The sequence below is a fragment of the Calypte anna genome, chromosome 2 (assembly GCF_003957555.1).
Source record: "Calypte anna isolate BGI_N300 chromosome 2, bCalAnn1_v1.p, whole genome shotgun sequence".
In the NCBI taxonomy this organism is placed as follows: Eukaryota; Metazoa; Chordata; class Aves; order Apodiformes; family Trochilidae; genus Calypte; species Calypte anna.
Genome location: NC_044245.1, coordinates 122933113 through 122961022, shown reverse-complemented (window position 1 = coordinate 122961022; position 27910 = coordinate 122933113). Strand labels below are relative to the sequence as shown.

Here is a 27910-nt window from a genome sequence, read left to right as displayed (position 1 = left end):
ATTGCACCTATTATGGTCCAGGACACACCTTTATTTAAATATAAGTAAGGTTCAAAATCTTTCTGAATCAATCTGATTTTTTATTTACGTGTCGAAAGAAAATGATTCAACACTGTAATTGTCTCTGGCCATAATTGATTGTGTTTGTTTACATGGCAGTTTATTAACAAAACATAATCTGGAATTGAACTCTACCCTTAAGTACAGTTTAGATTATTGCAGCAATATACCAAATAGCATGTCCTAAATGTGCAGCAGGTGGCTACTCAATAACATTTAACAATGTTCAACATTCACTCTAAAGAGCACATTTAGGACCAAATTAGCTCCTTGCATGAGTGATTAATTTAACTGATACTGCACTGTATGGCATGACTAATAAGCATTATGCAGTTTTATTAAGCAATAACTCACAGCTATAGGGTGATGTCAATCTTAATCTTTGAAATCCTGTTTTAGAAAAGGAGTGAATGGTCTTTGCTTCTTTCAGGGTGATGCATTCTATGCCAGGAGCAGTGAAGTACTCCTCAGTGCCTAAAATCACCATCTGGTATAACCCAAAACCATTATGTTCTCATCTTACCAGCTTAAAATGACAACATAATTGGTCATTCCAGATTTACAGTCCTGTCTGTCTGCTTGAATGTCATGCAGTAATACCGTATTTGATAAAGTGCAACTCTAACTGCATGAACTATATTAGATTTCTGTGTATAGAACTGTGCTAATTTTGAGGCAAACATTTTAAAAGGGTGAAAAATGAGAGTCCATATTTCTTAGTATGCTCAGAGCAGACCCATGAAAGTATTCAAACCTCTTAGTAAACCCATCTTCCACATGTGTCTCTTCATACTCTCAAGCCAACTAAAATGCTAAAAGAGCTGAAGTCAGGGATATGGCAGGCTTTTCATAGAATTCTTTTGTTTTTAAATCAGTGAGAAGGAGATAGTAGAGATTAGTGAAAGGGGAAACACAAGGAAGCCAGGTCCTGCCCTACTTCGGTGCCTTCAGACTCTTGTTGCAAGATATGGGGTGACCTTGCAGTTTGTAACATCAGCAAGCAGCAGAGTTGTCGCTAGGCTAATATTAATTCACATACCTTTTGCCACATGCTTCTCATCACCTGTGGTCATCTCCTTCCATTCTTGTTCCTTGCTCCAGCTGAAGACCCAGCTGATACAAGCAGGTATCAGTGAGGAGCTGCAAGGGGATGTGGCTGCTGTGGGACTCAGCTGAACTGAGGTCCCAAATGAGAAGATGTGGGTTTCTCTCCTTTTAGGTGGAAGACATTTTCTTGTGCTCTTTGTTTGGCACACTGTATGATGATGCACTGAGCCATACCTTGAAGAACAGCAAAAGTGCAGATAGTGCACCTGTAGGTTAAGGTACTGCATGGTGATGGAATGCAGGACAGGTGGGGATTTTTTGAAGAAAGGTACACTTGAAAGTGGAAATGTCTACTTGCAATTTAAAAAAAATAATAAAATGTGGGGTTATGGGGTTAAGGAAAAAAAAAAGTCTAAAAAATACTAACTGTAACATTTGAAACACTGAAATATCAATATCTAAGGCACCCATAGAGTCAACCAGTGGTGTGCCATAAACCCCACTGAGGAGCTGAGAATATGTCCTCCCAAAGAGTGTAAAACTCATATTGCTGGGAAAGAATGATTGATTAGTTTATAAATAGACAGATGGGAACAAGAGTAGGAAGAAGAGGGAGATATGTCTCTGTCTCATTAGTGGCATGGATTACTCCATGGCACTAACTTTTGAAAATCATCCAAATTTAACCTGTTTCTTAACCATCAGGTTTTTTCAGCATGGAGTTTTACTGTATTCTACTTTTACACACTGTTTCACCAGCATATTTTCTGGTGGTAGATACAGTCTGGTGATCTTTCAAATCACATCCAATATATTAGTTTTCTATGATTACCTGAATAAGGGCCATTCAATGACAGATCTGACTCCCTTGTATGCTAAATTGTTTGCAACATAACACTGTGGGCTATGTAAGCACCAACCTGATACATCGGATTTTATTATTACATCCATCAGCTCCCACATTAGCAGTGAGTCTATGCCCCAGTTCTTGGACCCTTTGATAGGAATAGGGAAAATAACGAGACTTCTGGGATAGTATTTTAGAGGGGTTTATATCTTAGATGTGAGTACTTGTGACACCTAGTGGTTCTGGCAAAAAAATGCCAATATTTTAGAGGAAGTAGGGGGTGAGTTGGGGAAAGGAAGGAGATTCAATATCACCTGCTGGATGATAGGTACTACCATGACCTGAGAAAACACACAGCTGAACAAGTTCTTTCCCTGGGGATGTGGCACACCTGTCTGAGGCAAACACCCATTTTAAACCATCACATAAGCAATGGAAAAGTTCAGCTATATGAATCACTTCTGGGGTGGGGTTGGATGAGGTGATTACAGGTGTTTGGGTAAGTTGGTCAGACAGTTACCCAAATCCTCTTTGTGAAACAGGACATAAATGCAGGAGCTGTGGGTGGTGGTATCAACCTGGCATTGAAATAACAATGTAAAGGCACATCCAGGATGGAGCAAGATACAGGCAATTCAGCAACATGAAGGAGAAAAAGGAAAATTATGTAACCAGTTAATTGTCAGATCTTTACAAAGCCATCCTTCAAATGTGACACTTCAGTAATGTCCCATCATGCAAGACTCTTCCTATATGCAACAGAAAAATGTGGACGTTCTCCAAGCCATGGACTCAGATTTTAGGTGAACTGAACTGCTCTGTGAAGGAGCCTGTTTTCATAACCCAGCAAGATCCCTTGAATGGCATGAAATTTGTAAAAAAGACAAGGTGTGGAGCAGATGCCTGCCTGGTGCATAGCAAGACATTTGGAGTTCATGGTCAGAGGCAGTGATGAGGCAGCATGAGCAGTACCAGCTGACTGTCAGCCAGCACCAAGAAAGGAACAACCTGTTTACTCTCAGCTACTCAAACTCGTGACCCCAGCAGGCATAAGCTCAAGAACCTCCTATGGTAGAGTCTTTTGGGAGGAAAGCTCTCTTGATAGTAGAGATAAGAACATCCAATGGCTTTTAGCAGCCCTAAAAGAAATCAAAACAATGGAGTACAACATAATGCAAAACTCCTTCAGAGACAGGTACTCACAGTAAATTATTAATAGGGCCTATTACTATGTGGTTGCTTGTTAACACAAAGCACCCATCAGAAGATCTTCAACAGGGATAACATAAAATAAAAAAATAATTTATTTCATAACTAAACAATTTTGCACAAGTAGATAACACATCTATTCAACCACAAGTTGTAAGCATGCAGTTACAGACATATGCATATGCCAGGTTTGTGTATACTTAGTGTGACTCATGAACTGGAAGATGTGGTGTGATCCACACAGCTCCTGTGAGATTTGTTGAGGGGTGGCTATGCTGTGTGCCTCCTACTACATCTGCTTCTAGTGTTACAGAGCACCACTGCATGTCTCTGCAAGACAACGAAGTGTGCTTGCACTGGGCTTGGCAGTTCATTCCACAAACTCTGTCACCTGGCATTTCCAGGTCACATCTGCCCTTCTTCACAGCCTTGGCAGAAGCAAAGCACCTCAGCTGGGTCCTTCAGGTTATGTTAAGTGAGATGGGTCTTACCCTGCAGTGTGACACAGTAGTGACAGTTCCAGTCAGATGATTTTGCTACTTTTGTCCAATGAAGGAATAAAGTTGGAATAACAGTAACTCCAGGATTCAAGTGTCTAGAAGTAGTATGTGAACAATAGCTCCAATGTCACTGCCAAAGCTTCTCTCAACCTCAGCAAATTGTCATTTTGCTCTCACTGCTTAATTGTAGTCACATATGTGACATACCAGTGTTAGGTGTCTCTTTGTAGATAGTTACACGAGAGATAATTATCTTTTGTGACTGTGCTGCTACTACAGTGGCAGGGAGAAAACTGATCTCCCCAAATAACCAAGGTGTAAGCTGTATGCCATCAGAGTCAGAAGTAAATACTTCTCACGTGGGAAAGTAACACATCCAAGGGTGGGAGCAGAACTATTCAGAATTTTCTGAAGAATAATCTCTGTTTCTCATTCCCAACCCTAAACAGCATAACTGCAGTTAAAAATGGAACTGGTTTGATTCATTCCACTCAGCACCACGGTCCCATTTTCCCACGTGAATCCTCAGGCTCACAGGGAAGCCAGGAAATGATGACCTGTTGGGTCAGTAGAGAAGCAGGGTCGCTTTGCACAGCACCATCAGTGACCAAGGCAGCCTGAGCACGCTGCTGTTGTATATCCCAAGTCTGACTAGATTCTGCCTTATATAAACCCAGAGTAAATAGAGCCTGGAGAAATAATCAATTTGATAGTAAGACCTTATCAGTCCCTGCTTGTTGTTCACAATGCAGATAGCAGAACAGCAGCCAGAGCTCTCTTGCGTGCATAGGCAGAGCCTGTAAGAAAAGCGGAAGCAAAGACAGGGAGTGAAAAACTCTTAAGAGATGGAGTTGCCAAGAAAGCAGGTTTCCACTTGTGAAGAATTCTAAGAAAAAACCTTCGTTTGGATGTTGGCACCTGCATCAGCTTATGAGATAGAGGGCAAGGACAAATTTTGCAACAAAGGAAGGGACCTATCATTTTTCTTTGATGTACAAGTTGTTAACTTTCACAAAGATCGGCTTACAGCTGGGATGAAGTTAATTTTATTCCTAGTAGCTAGTTCTGTTCTGTGTTCTTGATTTATTCTGGGAATAGATGCTTTACTCTTTGCTAAGCTGTGCTTATCCTAGGTCTAGGACTTCTCAGGTTGCCATGCTCTACCAGGAATAGGTGCACAAGAAGCACAGACAGAAGATAAGGAGGCTTCAGCCACCAACAAAAGCTGCAACTCAACAGGATAAGAACAGCTAATGGCTGCCTGGAGACAGAGAAGGAATTCAAAAAGGTGTTAGAAGACTTCAGACCAGAAATCACCACTGTACCAAAAGGCATGTGAAGAAAGTGTGAAGAGTACAAGATAGGTGGTGCACAGATTTTCTTTAGGTGCACAGGGATTTCTTTGTTCAGGGTCCCTCTCTGGAGACACCTAGCTCAAGCTGATTTTCCGCTCTACCATCTGGATATGTTTATTTTTTAATATGTAAGATTTGATACCTGAAGCACTTCTATAGGAAACATAGGGCAGAACTTAAACCACTGAAGAGTGAGAATATGTGTGAGTCAAAAGGGACACCTGTCAGCTCACTGGATTCACCTGCTGCACAGACACTCTGGTCCTAGTGGGAAAGAAAGACTCAGGTGATGTTTATGCAACTTCCAGGATGGTGTACATGTGCTCAAGTGGATTCTCACCGAACAGAGCTAGCACAGTAAATACCCAGTAAAGAACCCTGTGAAATTCTCCTTTTGCTGAAATAGCAATATTAACTACTAAAGGATTCAAAGAAGGGAAGTTGAATGAGTTCCAAAATTTGTCTTGTCGTAGAATGGAAATAAACAAAAGCCTTCTGAACTTCTTAATAAAAACATGAGTAAATCAGTAAAATGTTCAAGCTTTCCTTTGAAGAGGCCTTTCAAAATGTGAAATGCTAGACCTAGCCTCACCAAAAAGAGGATGGAAAAATATTCCATGCTTGCTTACTAGTTCTTCACAATTGTTTTCTTTCTCAGAAATAAAAGCTTTGAACTTTTCCTTGTACATGTTGGGTTTTTTTTACTTCCAGAGGGGCGTTGATTATTTTTAGATCTGCATCTGAAGAATTACTGTTTGGTTGGCCAAATGAGACAGTGGTACCTAAATAAGCCAATGTCTTCTAAGATATAACAGCTCTTAAAGAGCACAGTTTTTATTTGGTAGAAAGGCAAAGTCATAAAAACAGAGGTTATGCTACTCTGCCCTACAAGAATTGCACCTGTGAAATTCACCTGTTAAATGCAAATCACATGAGAAGACCTGCACTGGTTCTTCTTGGCCTGTTGTGTTAAAAAAAAGCCTGCTTTTATTCATGTAACCTATAATTCTGAAATTATACCCAAAATTACCTTAAATTATTTCCAAGTGCATCCTTCAATAGCAACAGGTGAAGTCATGAGAGTTACCTTGTATAAAGTAATTCATTTCACTGGTAATGTGAGAGAGATAAAAACAAAATAACCTGGCTTTTTCAGATTTTGGTTGGATCCATTGGACTCACAGTAATAAAATAGCATCACATCTTTCTTTTCTCCCTGATGTAACTACATGCAACTTAATATGCAAAGAAAGTTGTTCTGCTGAGGAAGTAGCTGGCAGTTTACTACATGAAGATAATTCAAATATTTGCAAGGACAACACCCCATTGTACAAGGCAGTAAAAATTATTACAGACTTCTTTTCAGCCATGTGAAATAAGTGCACAGGTGTGATTGACAATATTGCACAGAATGTTTTATTGGTGTTTTCTTCAAAAGATGTACAATAAACATCAAACTAAACAAAATTACATTGGATCATGAATGCTTTTATCCTTTTATCCTTCTTATCTGTCATCATAACATAACTGAAGTTAGCAGTGAAATATTATTGTAAGATTAACTAAAAACTGTTGATACTATTCAAGGCCAACAAACAATGAAAGGGAAAATTTTTCTTGATTATAATGTAATTAAATAGGAATAAGACCAAGAGAATACAATGCATTTCATTATCTACTAAATTCCACACATTACTTTTAGGTTTTATTCTGAGAATAAGACACTGAGAGTATAATAAGACCATACTGGCGAGGTGGATATCTCCTTTCTGTATTATCCTCATCAACCAATCAGAATTAAAAAATATATGAATCTATCAAACTTTACTTGCAGTTGTTCCCAGTGAATTCTCTCATCATCACAGATATAAACATTAAGAAGGAAAAAATTATCATCTAATTCTAAAGAATTAGTGACATGTCTTAAAATTAATCATTCATTCTTGATCTCTAATATTAGCTCTCAGTTACTGAAGCCTAATCCAGTCTTACTGAAGTAGTACAACCTTTCCATTGATATAGAAGTCTGTTGTTTTATTAGACACCACCAGTGCCTCTGAAATAAATGCACTTAGCTCTTGATCTTAGCAGGAATCCAGCTCAGGAATCCTACACAGGAATCCAGCTCAGTATGCTACAGCCTCAAGGCAGCAGTTAGCTCTCTAGTAAAATCTGTAGAAGAAAATATGGAAAAGTGCAAAGAGTCTCCTAAAATGTAAAACTCTGAGTACAACAGGACTGCAGAAATCTCATGAAATGGAGCAAAAAAATTGTATTTTATCTTTAAAATAATAGCTGATCACAGTGGAACAAAGACATAACTGACAAAAAGAGTTATCAGCTGGGAAAAGGGGGAAATTCCAGTAGACCACAAGGCAACCTCTCACACAAGCTCTGTTTTTGCTCCAAAGGAGGGCTGTACAGCCAGTTCCAGATAATTCCCTGTCTACATAAATGAGAGCTACAGCTGTCAATCTGAATTTGCAGAGCTGTACCTAAGATTCTTTTAAATATTCCAAAAGGCTTGGAATATACTTTATTTTCCATGGATAGGTAATGTTTCAGATTTCTGTTTTCTCCAACAGAAAACTCTCTGGGACACATTTCTTCTCAGATTTATTATTTTGGACATATTATATCAAAAGATATTTAACTGATTTGTTTCTTCCCTCTCCTCTACAGACTCAATGAGGAAAAACAAGTTGAGAAATTTCTACAGACTGTCTTAAACATCGATCACAAGGAAAGGATATAATTAAAAGAATGTATGACTTACTGGAAGAAGATGTAAATTATGAGGAAAAAATCTCAGAACCCTGTAAATTAAGATAATAACAAGGCAGAACCTATCAAAAATTGAGCTACAAATGTTAAAGTTCCAGGTTGAAATTTGAGTTCTAATTTCATCCAGACATGACCAAACAAATTTTTCCATGTCTGTAGAGCTCTATCTGACAGATTAATAAAGGAAGCAGACTTTTTTTTTCAGATTGTTTACTTCAGTTAGTTATCAAAAATCACATTCCAAAAATAATGACACTAATAAAATGTCACTAATAATGACACTAATAATGTCACTAATAAAAAAACCTCAATCCAGTAGAGAACTGCTTTTTGGAAAAACATATATCTGTCTACTAGGATAGTCACGACTATACTGACTAAACATGGGAGAAAATTATGCTTAAAGCCATTTCAGCACAAACATAAGAGCAAACTACATGTGGGGTCAGTTAAATCTGGACCTAATATTGCTTAGACATATATACTACTTTAAAATTGAACTGTCAGGATGACTGCCATGGATAACTTTGCATGTGGTTAGAGGGAAAAGCTCTGCACGTAGTTTTCTTCATTCTCTTAGTGTTGAAAAATAAAGATTAAAAGAAAGAACTAAAAAAAGAGAGACTGGACAAGATGAAACTATACTTATTCTTATCTTTCTTAATCCCTGTTCCAGGAATCACACCAGCTGGACGCTCAGAATCTGAACTCAAGAGACCTGATAATCTTAAACATAATGGGAAAAAAGAATAATCTTCATGAAGAAAGCAAACATCCAGTGGGATAATGTGTAGGCTCAGATAAGCATGAATTGTGTTGTGCAAATACATGAGAAAGGAAAGAGAACTGAGAACACTAAGGCACTGAGGCATCTGACTTCTGTTTTAATCAATTTGCTTCCTTTCTTCTGTCACAGTTACAGAAAAGCAGGCATCAGTTAAGCTGGTTAAACACAAGAATTGTATTCCACCAAATGTTCAAGAAGAGTATGATTGTGCAACCAGTATCACCAGTAAAGCTTGAATTTTTGTTCAACATCTTGTGAAGAGAAAAATATAAATATAAATATAAAAGAACAGAAACGTTTCACTTTCTGAACTTTATTTATATGCAATTACGTCTATACAGAATAAGGTGGCTTAGGGGAATCAGTGGACATGAGGCAAAATATAGCACTCAAAGCAAATCCCAGTATCAGTTACTGCTTTATACGTTTTGGGAAGAAAATGCAACAATGACATTTTGCCTTAATTACACTCTACAATAAAATAGGAATAATTCCTACGGTCTACTGCACTGGGCCACCTAGAGAATTAAATTTAACAAGGCCTGACCATAATTTATAGAGCAAGGAGCCAGTGTGAGTTGCCTTTCAGCTCAACTTTCCAGGTACTCAAAGAGCCTTTGTTACTCAAGGAGTTTTCAGAAACTCTCTGTCATGGAGTCTGTGGTCTCAATTCAAGTTTGCTGTTGAGAACAAGAGATGCTGGCTACTCTATTCTTTATTAATTCAAATTTGCTCTTCACTATACTGGATTATTCTGTCAAGACATCAAGATAGAGAGTGAGAATGTCCCTGAGATGTGTAGCACCAACACACTGCCAGAAAATTGCACTCAGTCCCTTGATTTTCTGTTGGACACTTGCACTGAACAATGAGGTGAGCTGCATCCTTAGCTAATGCCTTTTCAGAAGATAAAATCATTTATTTCAAGCATGAATTTCCAAGGGAACCAGATGAACGTGGGTGCATGGTCCTCAAGGTGGAGTATGTGTCTTCTGGTGTTTCATTTCAGGGTGCATCTGTGATTAATGACAACTGTGTTGTTGTGAAGTCTCAAAAATAGTATTTGGGATCCAGCAGATTTTTGCAGCACATTATTTGAAACTGATTCCATACTGCACTTTTTGCTGAGATTCTAAATTCCTCCTGAAACTATAACAGACTTCACCTGTAAACATCTCCAGAATATAATTAAAACCATCTGGAAGAGGGAATTGATTTAGAAACATTTTTGCGGGAAAGGAAACCAAATTCACCCCTGGGAGCAGGGTCTCTAATAGTGTTTCCTTTTCCTCTGAAATAATAGTATGAAGTAAAACCATTCTGGAAAATGTCAACAAAATCTTAATTTGATGTACAAGGGCTGAAAAGCCAAAGCTATAAGGAGAGCCATGGGACAAAAATGTGTTTACACAGATGCTGGATTGTCTCCAAGACCTATGAAAGTAGTGCTAAATCCTCCCAGGGTTGAACAATGGGACTGAAATTAGGCATCAAAGAATAATTAATACATGTTAACTTGTTCCCACCCACTATCACACTGTGTAGGATTTTTTTTTCCCTACAAGCTAAAATAATCAAGATAGTGTGAACTGTTTCTAATCCATTCACTGAGTTAGCCCATACTCAGGCAGGGAAGGCATCACCAATAAAGGTTTGATTGAAGCTGGCCTGCATTACTACTTTTATTTTTGTAGAACAATTTCAAGTAGAATGCCAACCCTTTAAAAGGCACCTCCTTCACAGAAATCAGTTTAATGCATGGTTTGTGTAAAATCTGCAGTTATCTGAGCTGGGGACTGACCCTCTGACAGCTAACTCAGACATGGATTGATGCCTTGGGCCAAGCTGAAATGGGATTTCTGGGCTCATGAAAAAGGGTCAGGACCAGTCCCATGATCAAGTCCCCAAAAGCCTGTTAGTGCCCTTAGGGTCCTGAAAAACACTTACAGAGCACTTATTTTCAGAATCTAACTTTAATAGGAGTTACTTTGGACAGCTTTATAAATAACAAAATATGTTGGACACAATATTATGTAGAAGTAGATAAGATCAGCCAGAAGAAGAGAAGACTCCTGGGGGGACCTTATAGCTGCCAGCTGGTACCTGAAGGGAACCCACAGGAAGGCTGGAAAGGGACTTTTATTCATAAGTGTCCAGCAATAGGAAAAGTGGAAACGGTTTTAAACTGAAGGAGAATAGGCTTAGATTGGATCTGAGGAAGCTCTTCAGGATGAGGGTGGCGAGACCCTGGAACAGACTGCCCAGGGATGCTGTTGATGCCCTCTCACTGGAGGTGTTCAAGGCAAGGCTGGATGAGGCTTTGGGCAACCCTGCTTAGATGGAAGGCATACCTGCCCATGGCAGGGAGGTTGGAGCAGGTAATCTCTGACATTCCTTCCAATCTAAGACATTCTATGATTCTATGATTTATTGTTTACACTTGGATTTTGTTTACAATACTGGATTTTTAGATTACAACCTGAAAAAAAGAGTGCCTCTTCAGTGGTTCATTTTCTTTTTGGATGTTTGAGTTGCACAATTAATATCACCCAAGTAGCTACTGGCAGAACAAAACTATCTTCCTATCCTTGACCTTCACATTTGAAGAAATAATTATTGGCTTTTTTTAGGACAGCTGACAACTAACAGTGGAACCATAACCTCAGAAAACTGAGACACTTCTCACCACTGACTTTGCTTTTAAAAAATCTTTAATCTGAAGTTCATGTGTGAGGTAGGGAGGGGAGAGGAAAAGGAAAGGCCAGTATTAAATGCAGAGAGCTCAAGCAGAGTAGAATAACAAATATGAAATAAATCATATAACCAAACCATAACAGGAAAATCTTTGATAGCCTGAGAATTGTAGAGATCCAGAACACTCTCCAAAGCAGTGTACCCTTTCATTAGTGTTCCTGGAAAGCTGAGGCAAAAGATTTCCCTAATGTGATAGAATATCAGATCTGAATTGCTAAACAACTTTGGTTTCTACACCTTTTCTATAGTTCACCACAAAAAAAAAAAGCATCCAAAAAACCCTCAACCAACCAAACAAATCTCCCTTCAATGAAAACAGCAGAACTACATCAATTTAAGAAGGCAATGAGATAGAGATATAAATTGGACCCTGCAAATTACCTTAAATGAGCATGTGTTGGAGTGGGTATGGAAAGTGCTTCTCTTTGAGTAAATTTTATTTTCAGCTTCAATGTGCTGAAGATGTTTCTTTTATCCCTCCAAGATATTTCAAAAAATGTGCACTAAAAAGTTACAACAAAGCCTGTCTTCTTATTTCATGATTCTACAGCATTATAAAGTGGTCTTGGCAGAATAATACATAATTTCCTCTTTTTCAGTTGTTCTTGGAAATCTTATTTTCCCCCATCTTACGTAGTACAGTGAACTACAGCGAGTTATTCAAATCTCAGGACAATTGGTTATGAGAACATTGTGTTTACACAGCTCATGCAGACTAAAACTTTTCATTTGTGTAATAACTAATAGAAGGCATTTGGGAATTAATTATATTTTCAAATCTTGGGCATTATAAATCTTGGTTTGCAGTGCTATAAAACTATTGTTTTAACTATATGGTCTAATCTAACACAAACAGGTTGTAGATACTGTGGCTCCACCTCACAGAACACTTACAACTGAAGTTACCAGCAACATGAGCTGAAGCTTACAACAAAATAAAGCAAACAAATATATGAGTAAAATTGGCACTGGAGAATAAGCTCCAAAGAATTCCAGTTTCCTGTTGACTTATGCCTTCCTATGGGTCAATTTTTGTATTTAAGGTAACTTCTCATGTGTGCTGTAAGGCCTTGTAATGTTCTTCCTCCATTTAATGTCAAACCAAGCTGAGCTTCCACATGCAGCCTCTCCATCATCAAGCCACCTTAATGGTCTACCTCCTTCATCAGGTCACCTATTTTTATGGAAAAAAAAATCTTTCATGGAAGAATAATCATCTGTGGGATGTCTAGCTTCTACTTAACATAGGGCTGAAAACAGAGCAGACACACAAAGACTTTATAAGCCTTGTTTCCAAAGGGAATAGCTCTAATAAGATACTCCTCTGCCTTTTGTTTCACAAGGAGTGATCCCATTGTAACAGCAACGGATGTTCTATAAAAGACATTTGAATCTTTTTCCATTCAAATGGAAGATAAACAATTGACACTACCCAATATTGGAAGAGAAACAATCAGAAGTTATTGATAGACCAGTGACCTCAAGGAAGGCATAATGTCCTACCTAAAACAGTAATGTTTCTTTTATAAGGGAGGCAAGATGTTCATATCATGCCATGAATGGCTGCATCCACTCTCCTGCTACTATTTAGGGTATCTTTGACTGTAAAACTACCAAGCTCCTTGTCAGATCATGTTTATTTTCCTTTTCTAAATATCTTCCCCCCAAAAATATCTGTTTCCAGTGTCCCATATAAGATTATGGCATCAATCTCCGGGGTTCACATTAAAATCAGGAAAAATTCTAAATGAAGGTAATGTGAAGATTTGCCAACTCAAAAAGGAGACACTAGAGGACCAGGAAAAATACATACTTCTTTATAGATCATGGAAAAAAAATATAAATGCAAGAAATATGTTTCAGCTCTGAATTCTTTCAGATGACATTGGTACAGGGACTGATATATAAATAGTCAAGAAAAGGATAAATGCCCCAAAAGTATGGAAAAAATAATTTTCCATGGTTGGTAGGATGAACATAAAAGAACAGATTTTTCTGCTATTAGGGTAAGCTCAGTAATACGATACATGCAATGAGCAGCTAACACATCAGCGGGGTTGAAGTACCAACAGACTCTGCAGTATCTGATGCTAAAAAAAAAAAAAAAAAAAGCAAACAGGAAATTTATTAATGTGTGACCCCCTGGGTGTCTGAATTTGATAGAAATCTCCACATCACCTGTCAACAGTTTCACCTTTAGAACATGTTTGCCTGATGTGGCAGAAACTCACCTGAACCTTTTTAATTCTGTCTGATCTGACATCTCTGTGGAAGCATAGTAGCATCATGGGCTGTTTCCCAGCCAGTGCAAAAGTAATAGTCAAGACACTGATATTTCTGATTATTTATTATGGCACTTGAAAACATATAAACTCCATTGCTAGGTGTTTCAAGCCAGTTAAAAATTAAAACTTTAAAAAAAATAAAAATAAAAAAAAAAAAAGAGGCTTTAAGTTTTAGGCAGTATTTCAGTAGATTGTAGTTAGGAATTTTTGGATTACTAGATAAGAAACTTTGCTAGGAAAACAAAAGTCTACTCAAAATAAGTTTTCCTTTAAGTAAAGCATGTATGTTTGTTTATCAATTTCAGATAAGAAAGTTGTGTGGGGTTTGAAACATGAAAAACCAAACTAGCCCCTTACTTAACTCCTCTACTCAAAGCTGACAACTAACTTGTACCTCCACCCTCCCTATTCTTTTTACTTTGTAACATTCAAGTTAAACACAATTCTAGAGTCTGAAATCTGAATGTTTTTTTCTATTTCAGATTTTACTACCTTAACAATTAAAGATGCTGGTCAAAATTCACCTAGCTATTAACTGTTCCTTGCCAGATATTGCATTACCTTGAACTGAAGGGAGTTTGCAGTAGAGCCTAAAACCAAACTGAGTTTTTAATAAAACCTCACATTAAAATTCCACTATAGTAACAACATTTCCACTTCATATATTTGACAATTTTATTTAATAGCCTCATAAGTTCAGAGTAGTTACATAACAGTTACACCACGGCTTTTAAAAACGATTGCACTCAGCTACTCAGTCCATTGAAATACTAGAAAACAGGGAAAAGGAAAATACGGAGTGTAAAGGAGCTCTGTCCACTGAACTGAGTTGGTTGCAGCAAGTTCCTACTGATCATGAAGATGTCCTCATGCCTTCTGGTAGACTCTAACACACTTGACACCATTCATGTCACATTCCTAGAAGGTAAAGAGATAAATTTATGAATTCCTTCAGTATGGAATATAGGGGAAAAGACCTTTTACAGTCACTTTCCAGGCTACTAGGCAGTAGCACTCAGGAATCAGAAAATGGGACTGAACTCACCACCACCAACTGTCCATCCACAAGTTTCCGTGTTATTATGGTCTTCTTGCCATCCCATTCCTGCTCCTGAATCAATGACCCATCATCCTTTAAGCTGATAAGGGTCTGAAAGAAGAACCCAGACATCAACATTTTACCCACATTTGACAGGGAAACTGAGGCTCTCCAACACATCACTCCAAAGGAAAAATTCCCACCCCAAATCACTCCATGGTAATTTTGCCACTGACATCTACAAAGCCAAGTATTTTATTGACCCTCCTCTTACAGCAGCTCACTGCTTACTCACTCACTGCTCTGCCACATGCCTGCCTCGGGCAGGCCTTTGACAAGTAGGCACAATTTCAATTAACAAAAGCAGCCGATGTTCTCTCTTCATCTCTTTGTGAATGGGCTTTGAGCTTTTGTGTGAGGTTTATCTGATCTTGCAATAATAGCTGAATAGTCAGTGTGTGGCTGGGGGGCAGGGGGCTACACAGACAGCACTCACAAGAGGAAATGAGAGAGACACATTCGAGGGCTCCTTTTTGTTTAGCCTCTTCTTGGATAAATACTCTCTGACTGCTGGGTGGGGGAAGCAGCTCTTTGCCTTCTAAAACTGGAGATTAGGAGCTGTGATTCACACAAACACATCGATGTGTGTGTGCTGTCCCACTGCATGCATGCTGAGCCAGGTTCTCTTGTGCAAACACTAGACTGGGCAGGAAGGTTAACCCCAGGGCTGGATTGCCTCTGATTAAACACCAATGGGATATTTTTTTTTCCACAGGCTTCAAATTAATTGGCATTTGGCTTTATGATGGATTACAGATCTGTTAGTTTAACTAATACAATGCTTCAGCTACAAACTGAAAACAATAAAATACACAAGATATTATTTGTTTCAGCATTTTCCCTCGTTTCCCAAGGAAAAAATTTAAAAAAAAAATATTTCAATGAAACTTACAGAGACAGAGGTTCATCAAATAAAACATTGCTAGTATAGATGTCAAAACTGATTTTTAAACGTCTTCATCTGTTAAATACCCCAAAAAATGAGTTTTTTCAGAAGGAAAAATACTGACCTGAGTTTTCCTGCCATCTAATGTATTTTCCTCAAATTTCTCCCCAAGCTTGAAGCTGAACTGTGAAGTTTTGAAGGTGCTTTCTGTTTTTACGGTGATTGTGTCCCCATCCTTAATAATGTAAACATCTGGTTTGGCCATGCTTCCCATTTTTCTCATGGCCATACCCACACCTGCAAGGGGAGAGGCACAGAGTGTCACAAAGTCCTTTAAACCCCAAGGCTTAGGGCCACACAAGAATTCAAATACCTAATTCCCATTTAATTAGGCACTTAAGTACACTTGAGACTCATAGCTCAAGAGCCACAGAGAGAGAGGATGTTTTAAATTACCCACCGATGAAGAAGAAAAAAAAAAGTTTATTTGAAGGGTTATTCTTTAGGGAATAAGCTTTGCTTCCTCAGGCAGCAAAAACTAAAATCTATTTTGCCCTCTAGAGGATTTGCAGATGTCCCAAAACTCAGCATTGAATATTTACAAACAGAAATAAGCAATCAACAGGAAAACAAACACAAAAGTTCTGAACACTTTTAAAACTCTACAGCTGATTCTGAACTAACACATTCATTCACCTGCATATTTATTTCAACTTACTCAAAAACACTCTTCCATCACTCTATACACAAATACAAGCATGCAATTTTAAATACAAGTTCATCTTTTGCATCCTGTATCCAAAGGATGGACTTGTGAATTAGAAAATAGCTATCAAGCGAAATAGCACTCATAGATGATTTAGACACACACAAAACAAAACAAAACAAACAAACAAACAAAAAACCCACCAACAATAAAAAAAACACAAAACAAAAACCAGCAACAAAACCAAAAAAGGGGGGCAGGAACATTGTGAGAGAAGAGACCTGAAAATATGTCATCCGTAGACAGCAGCCCTCAAAACTCTTCAGCAAAAAAAAAAAAGGTTTATCCTGCCTTAGCCCTTGTGTGCATTGCTTGAGTAGTTTGCTTGAGTCTTTTTGATCTGAAGGAGAGGAGTAAGGGAGTAGCCAGGCACCAAACATGAATCCATCAAAATGGAAACTGCACTCTGAACCAAGGATTTATAAGAAACCAAATGGAACAGAATGTGCCACCAAGTCAGTGAGTGTCTGAGCTCTGCAGACGACGTAGGGAGAAAGTGTCACATAAGAGCACAGCACTCCCGTGGAGGGTACAGGGTACTTGTGTGAGGGCTGAACCCACAAATATTGCTTTCTCACGAGGTGGAAATAACAGAGTACTTCCCAATCACTGATTCTTCAGACTCAACTGAGACTCCAGGACTGAGCCTTCTTAAGCTTGAGAATGAAAAGTTAAAAAACAGTCCTCCCCAGTCCAGTCTTTCTGACCAGAACTGGAAATTAATCCCCCACCCACCTTATTCCTATTGTCCAGTCCAGAGTAAACAGGGAATGACCTTAAAAGCTATGCCTTGGGATCCAACTAAACAGAGCTGAGCTCTGTATGTTTTCCATATGTCAAGGAGTGAAATTCAAGCTTCTTTAAACACAAATCTTCTTTTATACACACTGATCAGAAACTTCAGAATCTCATTCATTGTGTGTCAATAGGATCAAAGGCAGAGTGTTCCCTAAGTAGTCATCGAGACCCAATAAAGGACTGGCTCCTGAACTGTGACCTAGAGTAAATAGTCTAAATTGTAATTATAAAAAGGAAAAGTGACTGGTTTAAGATTGTGATCTAAAAACAAACAAAAAACAGTTGCTGCCTACTCATGGGAGGTGCACTGCAGTTTCAGCATATAATTTCTACCTTGAAGTTGCAACTCAGCACATGCATAGCCCTGGCTATTAGACATGAGCACCGCCACATCCTAACCCATTGCTCAACTGAGATGAGCTTAAAATTCTTGAATTTCCTCCAAAGTCTCCCAAAGGGCTCAGTCCAGAAAGCTTCTTCACATTATAGCTATCACATAGTGACAACGCCTCTCACAAAATACTGTTGCAGCGACCACTGGCTGCAGAATGCAAATGCAGTGATGCCTTTTGTATTTTTCATGAAGAGCAGAATACCTAAATTCCTTTCCTCCCTCCGAAGGCATTCAAGGCCACATCTCCACCGCTAGAGAAAAGATGCTAGCTTTCAGCAGTGATAAACTGCAGAAAATAACAGCTCCTGGGCAGCACAGGCACTGCAGTGTCCATCACTTATTGGCCAGGATGCTCACAGAAAAATGTTAAATCTGAACTTGCAGAGGAGGTTCCTGGAGTTAGGTCTGTTCTTGATCAGGTAACTGTGTTTAAAAATGTGGGCCAAGCTGGAAGCTGGGAAAACAGTTCAGGGCTATTTCCCAGGGATAAAGGTGCTGCTCACAGGAGAGTGCAAACAGCCCCTGGCAGCGCGGGCAGCAGTCGATTACCCACAGGCAGTTGATCCAGTTTGGCTTTCTTGTCTGGAGACACGCAAGGTGACTTCACGGGGAAGCAGCCCCAGCTCAGCAGGTCTGTCTGTGACCATCACGGGCACTGTGAGCCCCGCCCGGACCCAGCAGCAGAGCTGGAGCGCGGTCCCCGCCATCCGCCTCCCCCTTCCCTGGCGGGGGCAGCGCGGAGCTGGCACCCCGGCTCCCGCCCCACCGCCCCGGGATGCCCCGGCTCCCCGCTCCGAGGCATTACCCGGAGAAGGAGGAGCGAACGGGCCTAATCGCAGCCGGGCTGTTGGCATCGTCTGATAATCCGAGGTGCTGCCGGCGGGAGGGGGAGTCCCTGCAGCCGGGAAGGCGCAGCATGGGGCGGCAGGAGCGTGTCCGCTGGCACTGGCACCTGCCTCCCAGCAATTACGGTGCAAAAAGGCCTGCCGACATCTTTAGGACGCGGAGACGGAGGCTGCAGCTGTCCCGGGAAGAAGGCTCTGCTCCCGGATGGATCTCTCTTCCCGGCGCCGGAACGGCACGGAGCCCCGGCTGCCGCATCCCGCAGCATCGCGACATCATTCCCCTCCTCCCATCCCCCAAGCCCCAGACCCCGCCGCTCGCGGCCGCGACGATCCCCGCCCCAGGGCCCAGCACCGGGACCGCACACCGGCGCCGGAGCCGCGGACCTTGGGCAGAACCTCGTCAGCCGGCGGCAACAGCAGGTATCCGTGCGGCATCCATCCACCCATCCATCCATCCATCCCTCCATCCACCCACCCATCCTGCCCTTCCCGCCTTCCCCCCTCCTGGAGGCGGAGGGCCGCTGGCTCCTTACCCAGCTCCTTCATATAGTCCTCGAAGCCCTCGCTGGAGATGAGGCACCATTTGCCTAAAAATGCATCAATGGCCATGGCGGCAGAGCTGGGGCTAGCGGCGTGCCTGGTACAGCGCGGAAGCAGGAGGACGGGCTAGAAGCGGGGCCGCGGCCGGCTTTATAGATGGGCTGGCGACATGTGCCGACTGAGAGAGCCAATGGGGCGCCCGCCGCGCCCCGGCCCCTTCCCCGCCGAGCCCCCGCCCGGAGAGTCCCGCCCGCGGCGGCAGCGGCAAGAGCGGGCACGCCGGGATGCTGTCCGCCCTCCTCCCGGACACGTACAGACACACACGCACACACGCACACACAAACACACACACACACACAAAACCCCGAATGCACATACACCGGGACAGCAGGCCGCGTCCAGAAACCCACCTGGAGTACTGTGTCCAGCTCTGGAGCCCCCAATACAGGAAGGACATGGAGAGAGTCCACACAAGGGCCACGAAGATGATCAGAGGGCTGGAGCAGCTCTGCTATCAAGACAGATTGAGAGAGCTGGGGGTTTTTCAGCCTGGAGATGAGAAGGCTCTGGCCACCTTATAGGGGCTTTGCAGTACATAAAGAGGGCTTACAAGAAAGATGGGGACATGCTTTTTATTGGGACAGGACAAGGAATAATGGCTTTAAACTGGAAGATGGTAGATTTAGGTTAGACATTAGGAAGAAATGCTTCACTATGAAGGTGGTAAGACACTGGAACAGGTTGCCCACAAGTGTTGTGGATGCCCCCTCCTTGGAAGTGTTCAAGGCCAGGTTGGATGGGGCCTTGAGCAACCTGGTCTAGTGGGAGGTGTCCCTGCCCATGCAGGGGGGATTGGAACAAGACAGTCTTTATGGTCCATTCCAACACAAACCATCCTATGATTCTATCAAACATGTCATGGCCTTAATGCCATGGGGATGTCATGGCCTTAATGCTTCTATGGACACAAAAAAAGGAGTCCAGTGCACTGTGGTCTGGCACCCATGAGGTGTAAAAACAGTCTCCAGGATTCGGGCTCCAAAGAATTATTTTGAGACTGGGTCACTGAATTCTAAATTTCACTGTTTATTATATACTATGCTTTTTATGGATAATTCAGGACCAAAGAAGCGTAGGGCATCATATAGCACCAAGGCACAGCAATAAGGAGTCAGAATCCCAAAGCAAATTGGGTTTGCTTGCCTGTCTTCCCAGCACACACACACACACCAATGTGCCCTGGTATACCACATGTTACTGAACTACAGCAATCCACAGCTTGCTGCAACCTGGGAGCAGACCTATTACATAGACACAGGGGTCAGGTAGTAAACAAGATCAACCAAAATACAGAACTATTGCAGGTACTTGCAGTACAGAGGAAAAAATCGAAGTCTGAGTACAACCTCATGCTTTAGCACTGAAAAAATGCAGGTCTGGTTCCTTGGTTTTAATCCATATCAAACTGCAATACCCTCATTCCTACTTCTTAAAGGAAAGCCCAGCAGATGCCATTACTCTATGATGGCACAGAAGTACCATCAGAAAATGTATGCCATTATCAGGCCCTCTGAGGTTTGGGCCAACATTTTTTCCATTTTTGTCAGGTGAGCAAATGAGAGCTTTATCATCATTTTATGTGAGAAAGTTGATAAAAAACTGTGAGACAAGTCCCAAAAAATATCCTGATTCCAATGTATCTCAAAGATTCTTATCCAACACCAGGATTATGAAAATATCTTCCTTTTTTTGGCCATATATTGAGCTAGATGAAACTCAGAGTTACTTTCTCCTGACCAGAAAAACAAAAATCTGAAGATGCACCAAGTGCCTGTAGTTCTTTGATGGAGAAGCCATGGCTATGGGGTTTTTTGCTAGTACTTTTGAGAACGAGTTTGATTTTGAGGTGTCAAAATCAGAGAAGACAGCAAGGTCACTGTGCTGGTTCCAGCATTTCACAACATGAGAAGTTGCTGCAAACCCAAATATTTTGGTCCAAGGAAGACACTTCCTTTTATCCTTTTCTGTGATGCAACTTAGTGCTAAGCTGAATCAGTTTGAAAGTTCAGTACTTTCTAGAAAAGGTCAGATTTGTCATACACTAAGTAATCAGCTCATTTTTCAACTTGAGATGCTTTTAAAAAAATCCTGTTTAACCATCCTTCCCTACTGAGCTGCCTTTAATTACCTTCCACTTTTCTGGAGTGCTTTTAATATTTGCTTTTAATATGCAAACAACACTGTAGCGTCTGCTCATAAGCCAACAAGCCACATTTTTTTGTCATCAAGTAGTTATATTGAAACACAAGACTTTCAACTTCCTTCCACTTTATTTTTTTTTTCCATCTTATGCAAGAGGCTTTGGAGTAAATGTTAAATTAGGCTGATGTTTACTACCTCATGCCATCCATCCTGCAGTTCTTTCATGGCTGCTTACAGAAAGGATACAGAAAAAGCAATTAGATTAGTGACCAAAGAGAATCACCCTTCAGAAATTGATTTTGTAAAATGGGGAGAATTTCTAGAAATAGAAATTTTGGCTCTACTCTGTGTATGCTAGCAAAAAATTTTGTATCCATGTTTCTTCAGCACTGCCTGAAGATGGCTTACAATATGCAAATAGTGTTCAGGTATTAAGTGCTGTTAATTCAGCAGAACATGTAAAATCCACTATTTCCATCTAGTGGTGAGACAGTACTCTTGGATCTGAAGTCCATGGAGATCCATCTACCTACCTGTGCAGAACGTTGCTACATTTTTGTATCCTCCCACAAGTCATTTGATTTATTTTCCTTAAAAATTTTTCATGTCTGGGCATGTAAATTCGTATTTGATCTAAGAAGATACTCTTATCTCTCTCTTCTAAAATGCAGACTGTTAGGATACAATAAAAAAACCTCTCAATTTTCACAAAATCTAATGTTTTGCAAATTAATCCAGTGATATGGATTACTGGCTGTGATGGTGTCAATGCCACATCCCAAAACTTCTTTGATACAAGGTAGTGCTCAAATGTGTGGTATCTCATATAGCAAATGAAGTAGAGGGACCAGGGATGTATCCTTCTGAGTAAGATAAAAGGGGATTGGGCTATAAAATACATGGGTGTTTCACTATGACACTACAGTCTATATATGTATTTGTCAAATATTTTGAAGATGAGAGAATGTAGCTTCCTATCTTAGGAGACAAAATGACATGGATGATATTCAGATATCCAGGCCACAGGGCTCTGTCTCTCTAAATCCCTGTTCCTGCCTGGTTTGAAGCTGATATCAAGGTCAGACATGTTTTGTTGATGTGGTTTCTTCTCTCTAGATATATCCAAAGAGAAGGACCAAGGACATGTATTCCTATGAAAAACATTCAATTCCTATGCTACATATTACTGTTTCAACACAGACAGCTAAAGTTCTCTGAAGTTTTGCTCATTTCCATGTTATATTTTATATCGTTCAAGAGAAGGAGAATCAAATTTACAATGAGAAGTGCAAACTTTTCTGTGGAAATGAGCTGCACGGAAAGCACGTAGCCACAGTTAGGAGCAACCACCACCCTGGCAGCTTGGGCCTGCCAGACCAAATGTTTTCCCAAGTTAGTCAAGCCCTTGCATCCCGTAGGAGGGGAGGATATTGTAGTCCTTCATTACCAAGTGCAAAGCAAAGGACCAACACAAAAGAGTGCCCAGAGACCTTCGTTCTACCCCTTTGGGCAAGCGTACAGTGATGCTTCATCCAACGTGAGAGCTGGAAAGCTGTGGCTAGCAGTGTTTGAAGTTTCTCTTCATGCAGCCATAGCATTACCCCTTGCATGCAAGCCAAGCCATATTTTTTCTTTCAGAGTCACCTTACCTGGTGCTTGGGTAGGGCAGAGAACCACTACCTCCTTATCTGCACCATATCACTGATCAGGTTGAATAGGAGGTGTAAGTTTTTCCCTAAACTTTTACTCATTAAGCTGCCCATATGTTTAGCTTGGAAGGAGCACAATCTGATAGTGCTATACTTTGCTTTACTGAGTAAAAGGCAGGCTCCCCCTTGCCTCCTACAATACAGACATATTGTGTATACATAGTACCTTCTCTAAGTGGTAGGCTTCTTCTAGGCAAGGTTACCTCTTGAGAAAGCCTTAAAAAATTGCCAGGACACCACAGCCCTAATTTTACTTGTCAGCCTATCCTTAGCTGCGAAAAAACTAAAGCAGCACATGAATAATAGTTACTTACCCCTGAGGCATAGATGAGAAAAACTGCATAGGTAGCACAGCTTTGTTTCTGTTTCCTTGTTGTACAAGTGTGGTTTTCCCTTCCCAGACATGTCATCACTGGGCAGACATGATGAAACACGTGCTATGGTTGCAGAGCTGGCCTAGGTAAGCTTTACTCCATCTCAGGAGCTATTTGCTTGGGCAATACCGGGCCAGGGATTATGAAGCAAAACATGAACTGGCAAGTTTTCATTTGTCTGTCAATCTGCCCAAGACCTTCTAGTGTATTGGCATTTCATTGCTTCTGAGCTAAAAAGCCTGGGCATAGCCTGTGTTCTATCAATGAGCTTCAGGTGATCCATCTCAGATTTCAGCTCAAAACAAAGCCATCCTCCCTCCAGCATGGCTCCTCGGTCTAAGGGGCACGGGTCCAAGGAGTCCTTGCTCTGGATTTGATCAGTGCTGCACTGGGTTGCAGATGGCTGGCTGGTGGGGACAGGGAGGCTCACACATGTCCAGGTTCAGTGCTGAGCCAACTGGAGCCCCAATCCCTGCTGATGCCACAGAGCATTACTGTAATGCAATTAACACACTGGGAACCTCGGTGCATGTCCTGCATGCTCTCAGCAACATGTTCAAAGCAGGTTTAAAGGGAAATGCTTACATCCAGGGTGAGGTTTACTGTGGCAATAGTGTGACAGCTCACCAGTTGTACCCTGCCTCAGTCACAGGAGAGAGAGCTCCAGTGCCTGCAGTGACCAGAAAGAGTACTACAGGCTTCATTTTCCTCATTCCAGACAAAAATGACCTGATGTCAGTTCCAGCCCAGCTCTCAGTGACTGCAGATCCACAAGTTGTGTCTGATTTCAAAAGCTTTGAAAAATCCTCTTTATTTATAGCAGTATCTACTCCAGACAGGAAAGATTCACATGGTTTTTATCTGTCTTCAGAATCTGATAATTTAATTATCATTGCAATGTTAAAAAATAAATTGGGATGACTACAAACTGCCCATAGTGGAGTTTTATCACTGAAAAGGCTTTTGATCCTCATAAAACAAGAGGACATTAGCAGGGAATACCTGTTCACAGAAGAGACTTTCAGAAACGTCATACTCCAGTGTAACTTTTTAGAAACATCAGATGTACAAAAGTTATCCCAAAGCACTATAAATAAAGCCAAATAACCCCCTGGCTTTCTCCTTTCTGTGTGGTCTGGAACAATACAGAGATAAGGGCAAGGGCAAGGAAAGGCAAGATGACTTTGAATAAACAGAGATAAAAGAAATCTACCAATTATGAGTGATTAGACTACAAAATTTAAAATCACAAATTACAGGTGTGCCCACTGGATTTTGGAAGGGGTTTATGAAGTTTTTGCATTTTTTTTTTAAATTGTATTTTATAAGTAGAGTTCCATTACTAAGAGTATCAGTTGAGCATTGTGAAGGTAGCCACAGGAAAAAAGTTTAATTTCTAGTTATAATTATTTCAGTACTTTTCATTCCCAGGATGTCACCAAGGAGAGCATCATAGCTGTAGAAATCTGGAAGGCAGAGCTTGACACTCTTCCTCTAGAGAGGATGGGTCACCTCAATGTGATATGGATATCAACACCTTTTCCAGCAGTGTGGTAGTGAGAGGGACAGCAACTGCTCCTCTTCATGTTGAGCAAAATCCTGTCCTAAGGTTTTAGGGATATGTATAACCTGTGTAGCAGATCAAGGATCCCTAAGGACTTCTTCCTGGGGCTACAAAGGCTTGGGTGTGAAAAAGATCCCCATGGCACTGTTGATGAAGGCTAGATTTTGCCAAAAAGCACAAGTCTCCTCACACTTGCACACAGAGGGAGGAGAAACACTCTCCAGGGTGTCACTCAAGAATTTATCTTCCAGTTCTGACTCACCTTTCAGAAAAGACCTCCTCTCATGGTCTGTAGAAGAACCTAGGGAAAAAAAAAACTGAAGCTAAAGCTAGTTTTGAATGTTATCCCACTCCCAATGCCAACACACTAAGTTTGCCAAGTATGTTGACTACATGATTTGTGTTCAAAAGATCTTCTAAGAAAATTTTTGCCTCTGGCATCTCAGGTAACCATGCAGGACCAGCAGGTATTCTCCAGTTTGCTGTTCTAGACTTGAAAAGCCTTGTGGTACTTGGCTTTACATCCCTGATCCCTTTGCAAGATATGATCTTAGATATCTAACATCTAGGCCTGAGAAAATCTACAAGGAAATAAGAAATTACATTGCAGTTCCCTGTTTTTTCCCTATGTTTCTGCCCCAAGATAGTTTCTAGTACTGATTCTGGCACTTCTGAATACAGTTCAACTCATTTTACAGGTCAAGCTATGTGAAGGAGAGGAAGAATTAATCATCCAATTCTTAAATTTGCCATTTCCAGTAAATACTTCGAAGCTCATTTGAGAAGTGGATTTTGAAGACAAGTTCTATAAAGCCCCACCTAGAAGAAGAAAGTTCAAAAACTCCATTAAAATAATTACCATTTCTTGTATTCACTCAAGTGATTTGAATCACTCAGATTCACTGGTAATGAAAAGACAATTCAATGAACTTGTGCAAGAACTGTGGCTGAGATTACAAATTTGCTGGCTTTGCATGCTGCCCCTGCTGGTTTTGCAGTAGGCTGTTGACTCCTTGATGAAAAAGGGTAGAGGGGTCAAAGGAAAACAAGAAGTAGTGCCTGAGTAGGGACAGAACCCACGGCTTTGCCTTCTGCCTGTTCTCTGAACTTTCTGAAGGGCTTGCCAGCCTGAGTTGTGAAAACCTTTCCCCAAAGGACTCATCTTCCCCAGGCTTTGCTACTACTTACTGAGCGTCCTCTTCTCAAACAGGTCTGCTGGTCCACTTTTCCAGCTATTTTATCTTAAAATAAATACTATTTTCCTATGTAAGCAAGTCAAACTCACCTCATCCAGTGATGCTTAATGAAGATCTCCTTTGATATGCTATTAACCTCTGCTGGTAACGCTGTGTACATAGGAGACCATGTTAAGTCAAGCAAAATACCACTTTGAGACTTAACATGGCATGGTGAGAACAGGTCAGCAACTCCTTTGCCCTCACACCTCCAACTTCTGCCCCTGGACACAGCCTTAGATTTGTAAAATCTTAAGAAGGCCTGCTCATTGCAAAGATAATTTGTTGTTAAGTAAAAGATGATCAGAAGCAAAGCAACACCTCTAGTTATTCATACTGCTCTCTGTCAACATTGCTCAGCATACAGAGCAAGGTTAAGTGTGGAGAACAAATAGGGGTCTACCAAGAGCAAAGCACTTTTGCTCCTTGAAGCTACTGCAAGATCCTGGCAGACAATAAAAAAAGGCTCAGAAGAGTGACTCAAGCTTTCCAGGAGGAAAGGGTGAAACTGGATGAGATCAAATAGAACCAGGAAAGAAAAAAGTCTATTACCCCAGGAAAAGCAGAAGGGAGGGAAGTGCTGTTGAGCAAGAAATTACTGATAGGTGACCTATGTGTCAGTCTGAAGGTGACTCCAAAGGAATCAGTGGAGAAGCAGGGCCCTGCATCCAGGGAAACTGGTGGCACAGGTAGTTGATGATTTGGGCTGTAAGCCAGCAATTCTTGAACTGCAAGGTGTTTGTACACCTTCACAGGGAAAGCACACATGCAAAGATGCATTCAGGAGCCCAAGTCTTGAGAACTGTTAAATGCAGTCCAAGGATATTTTTTTTTCTTCTGCACACCATATAAACTCCTTGGTCATTGAAAATTCATATATATTAGAGGTGAAAAGCTTAAAGAGGCCAACCAAAACTAATGCATCCTTCCACATCCAACAGGGAAAATACTTGTGGGCAATATTCTGAAATTTGTAGATTGACATCTTTTGCACATTCACAAACAGCAAAAAATTTGCAACATTTTCAAAACAAGGAGATTTAAAGCATCTCACACTTCTCCAGTGAGGTTTGCAATGTCACTACTGTAGTTCTTCCTACAATGTGTAGCATGGAACAGCCCAAATTGCAATTCTTGCAAATTAACAAACAACAGAACTTGCACTGGCACGTACGAACTACCTCTGGTGGCACGTTACTACTTGTTTCTGCCTTGGAAGAAAGGCATCAGGACTTTGCAGTTCTGTACTTACAGGCCAGTAAGTTACAGGCTAGTAGTTAAAACTTGAAATGTTCACTAAAACAGCTGCTCCCAGCTGAAATCTTTAATAAAAATACTTTTGTCTTTTTCTGAAACAATGCTGCAGATATTTAAAAAGGGAGTACCCTGACCAGCCACTGTTACTTGAAAGGCACATTCATCTGTTTCAGGACAGTTTTCCCTACACGTTGTCGGGAGCTTCCAAATAAATATCTATCTGTAAGATAAACAGGTTGAAGATGACTGTAACGACTGTTTCAAACCTCCAGGTATTAGAAATCTAGACATTTCAATGTCATCACCTGCTATCAGACACCCTACATTGATGGGGTGTTCATATTTAGTTAATCCTAGGGTTTTAGAGTCTGCTCCACTTCCTTTGATACTTATGCAAGTTCCTGCATATTTGGTGGGGTATAGTAATCAAGATTAGTGGGCTAGAGAATAGTAACATGCAAGTCAGTGCTCACTCTGCTTTGTTCTGCATGACTTATCTTAAAATCCTCTGCATCCCTGGCCCGAGACCATGTGTGTCAGGGAGAAGTGAGAGCAGCAGGTTGCTTGGCTTTGTTTCAGTCAGTGGTAGAAACTGATAGTGTACAGACTGCAG

At 40.8% G+C, this 27910-nt stretch overlaps 1 protein-coding gene across 1 annotated transcript; it reads right to left on the bottom strand.

Moving 5' to 3' along the window:
• Positions 1 to 13675: 13675 nt before the first annotated feature.
• On the bottom strand, positions 13676 to 19249 carry LOC103528222 (fatty acid-binding protein 5). Its single transcript, XM_030445271.1, has 4 exons — positions 18950 to 19249; positions 15738 to 15910; positions 14674 to 14778; positions 13676 to 14546 (listed from the first exon to the last, which is right to left on the bottom strand). Exons 1-4 carry the CDS (start codon positions 19023 to 19025, stop codon positions 14496 to 14498), a joined length of 405 nt encoding a protein of 134 aa, XP_030301131.1. The 5' UTR covers positions 19026 to 19249; the 3' UTR covers positions 13676 to 14495.
• Positions 19250 to 27910: the final 8661 nt, after the last annotated feature.

Bases quoted from the DNA above. Each gene is read 5' to 3' on its own strand.
- LOC103528222 (XM_030445271.1), bottom strand. From the start codon at position 19,025: ATGGCCATTGATGCATTTTTAGGCAAATGGTGCCTCATCTCCAGCGAG. The intron at 15,911-18,949 runs GTAAGGAGCCAG...CTCCCCTTGCAG, and splicing joins GGACTATATGAAGGAGCTGG to GTGTGGGTATGGCCATGAGA. The intron at 14,779-15,737 runs GTCAGTATTTTT...TTCTTCTTTCAG, and splicing joins TAGATGGCAGGAAAACTCAG to ACCCTTATCAGCTTAAAGGA.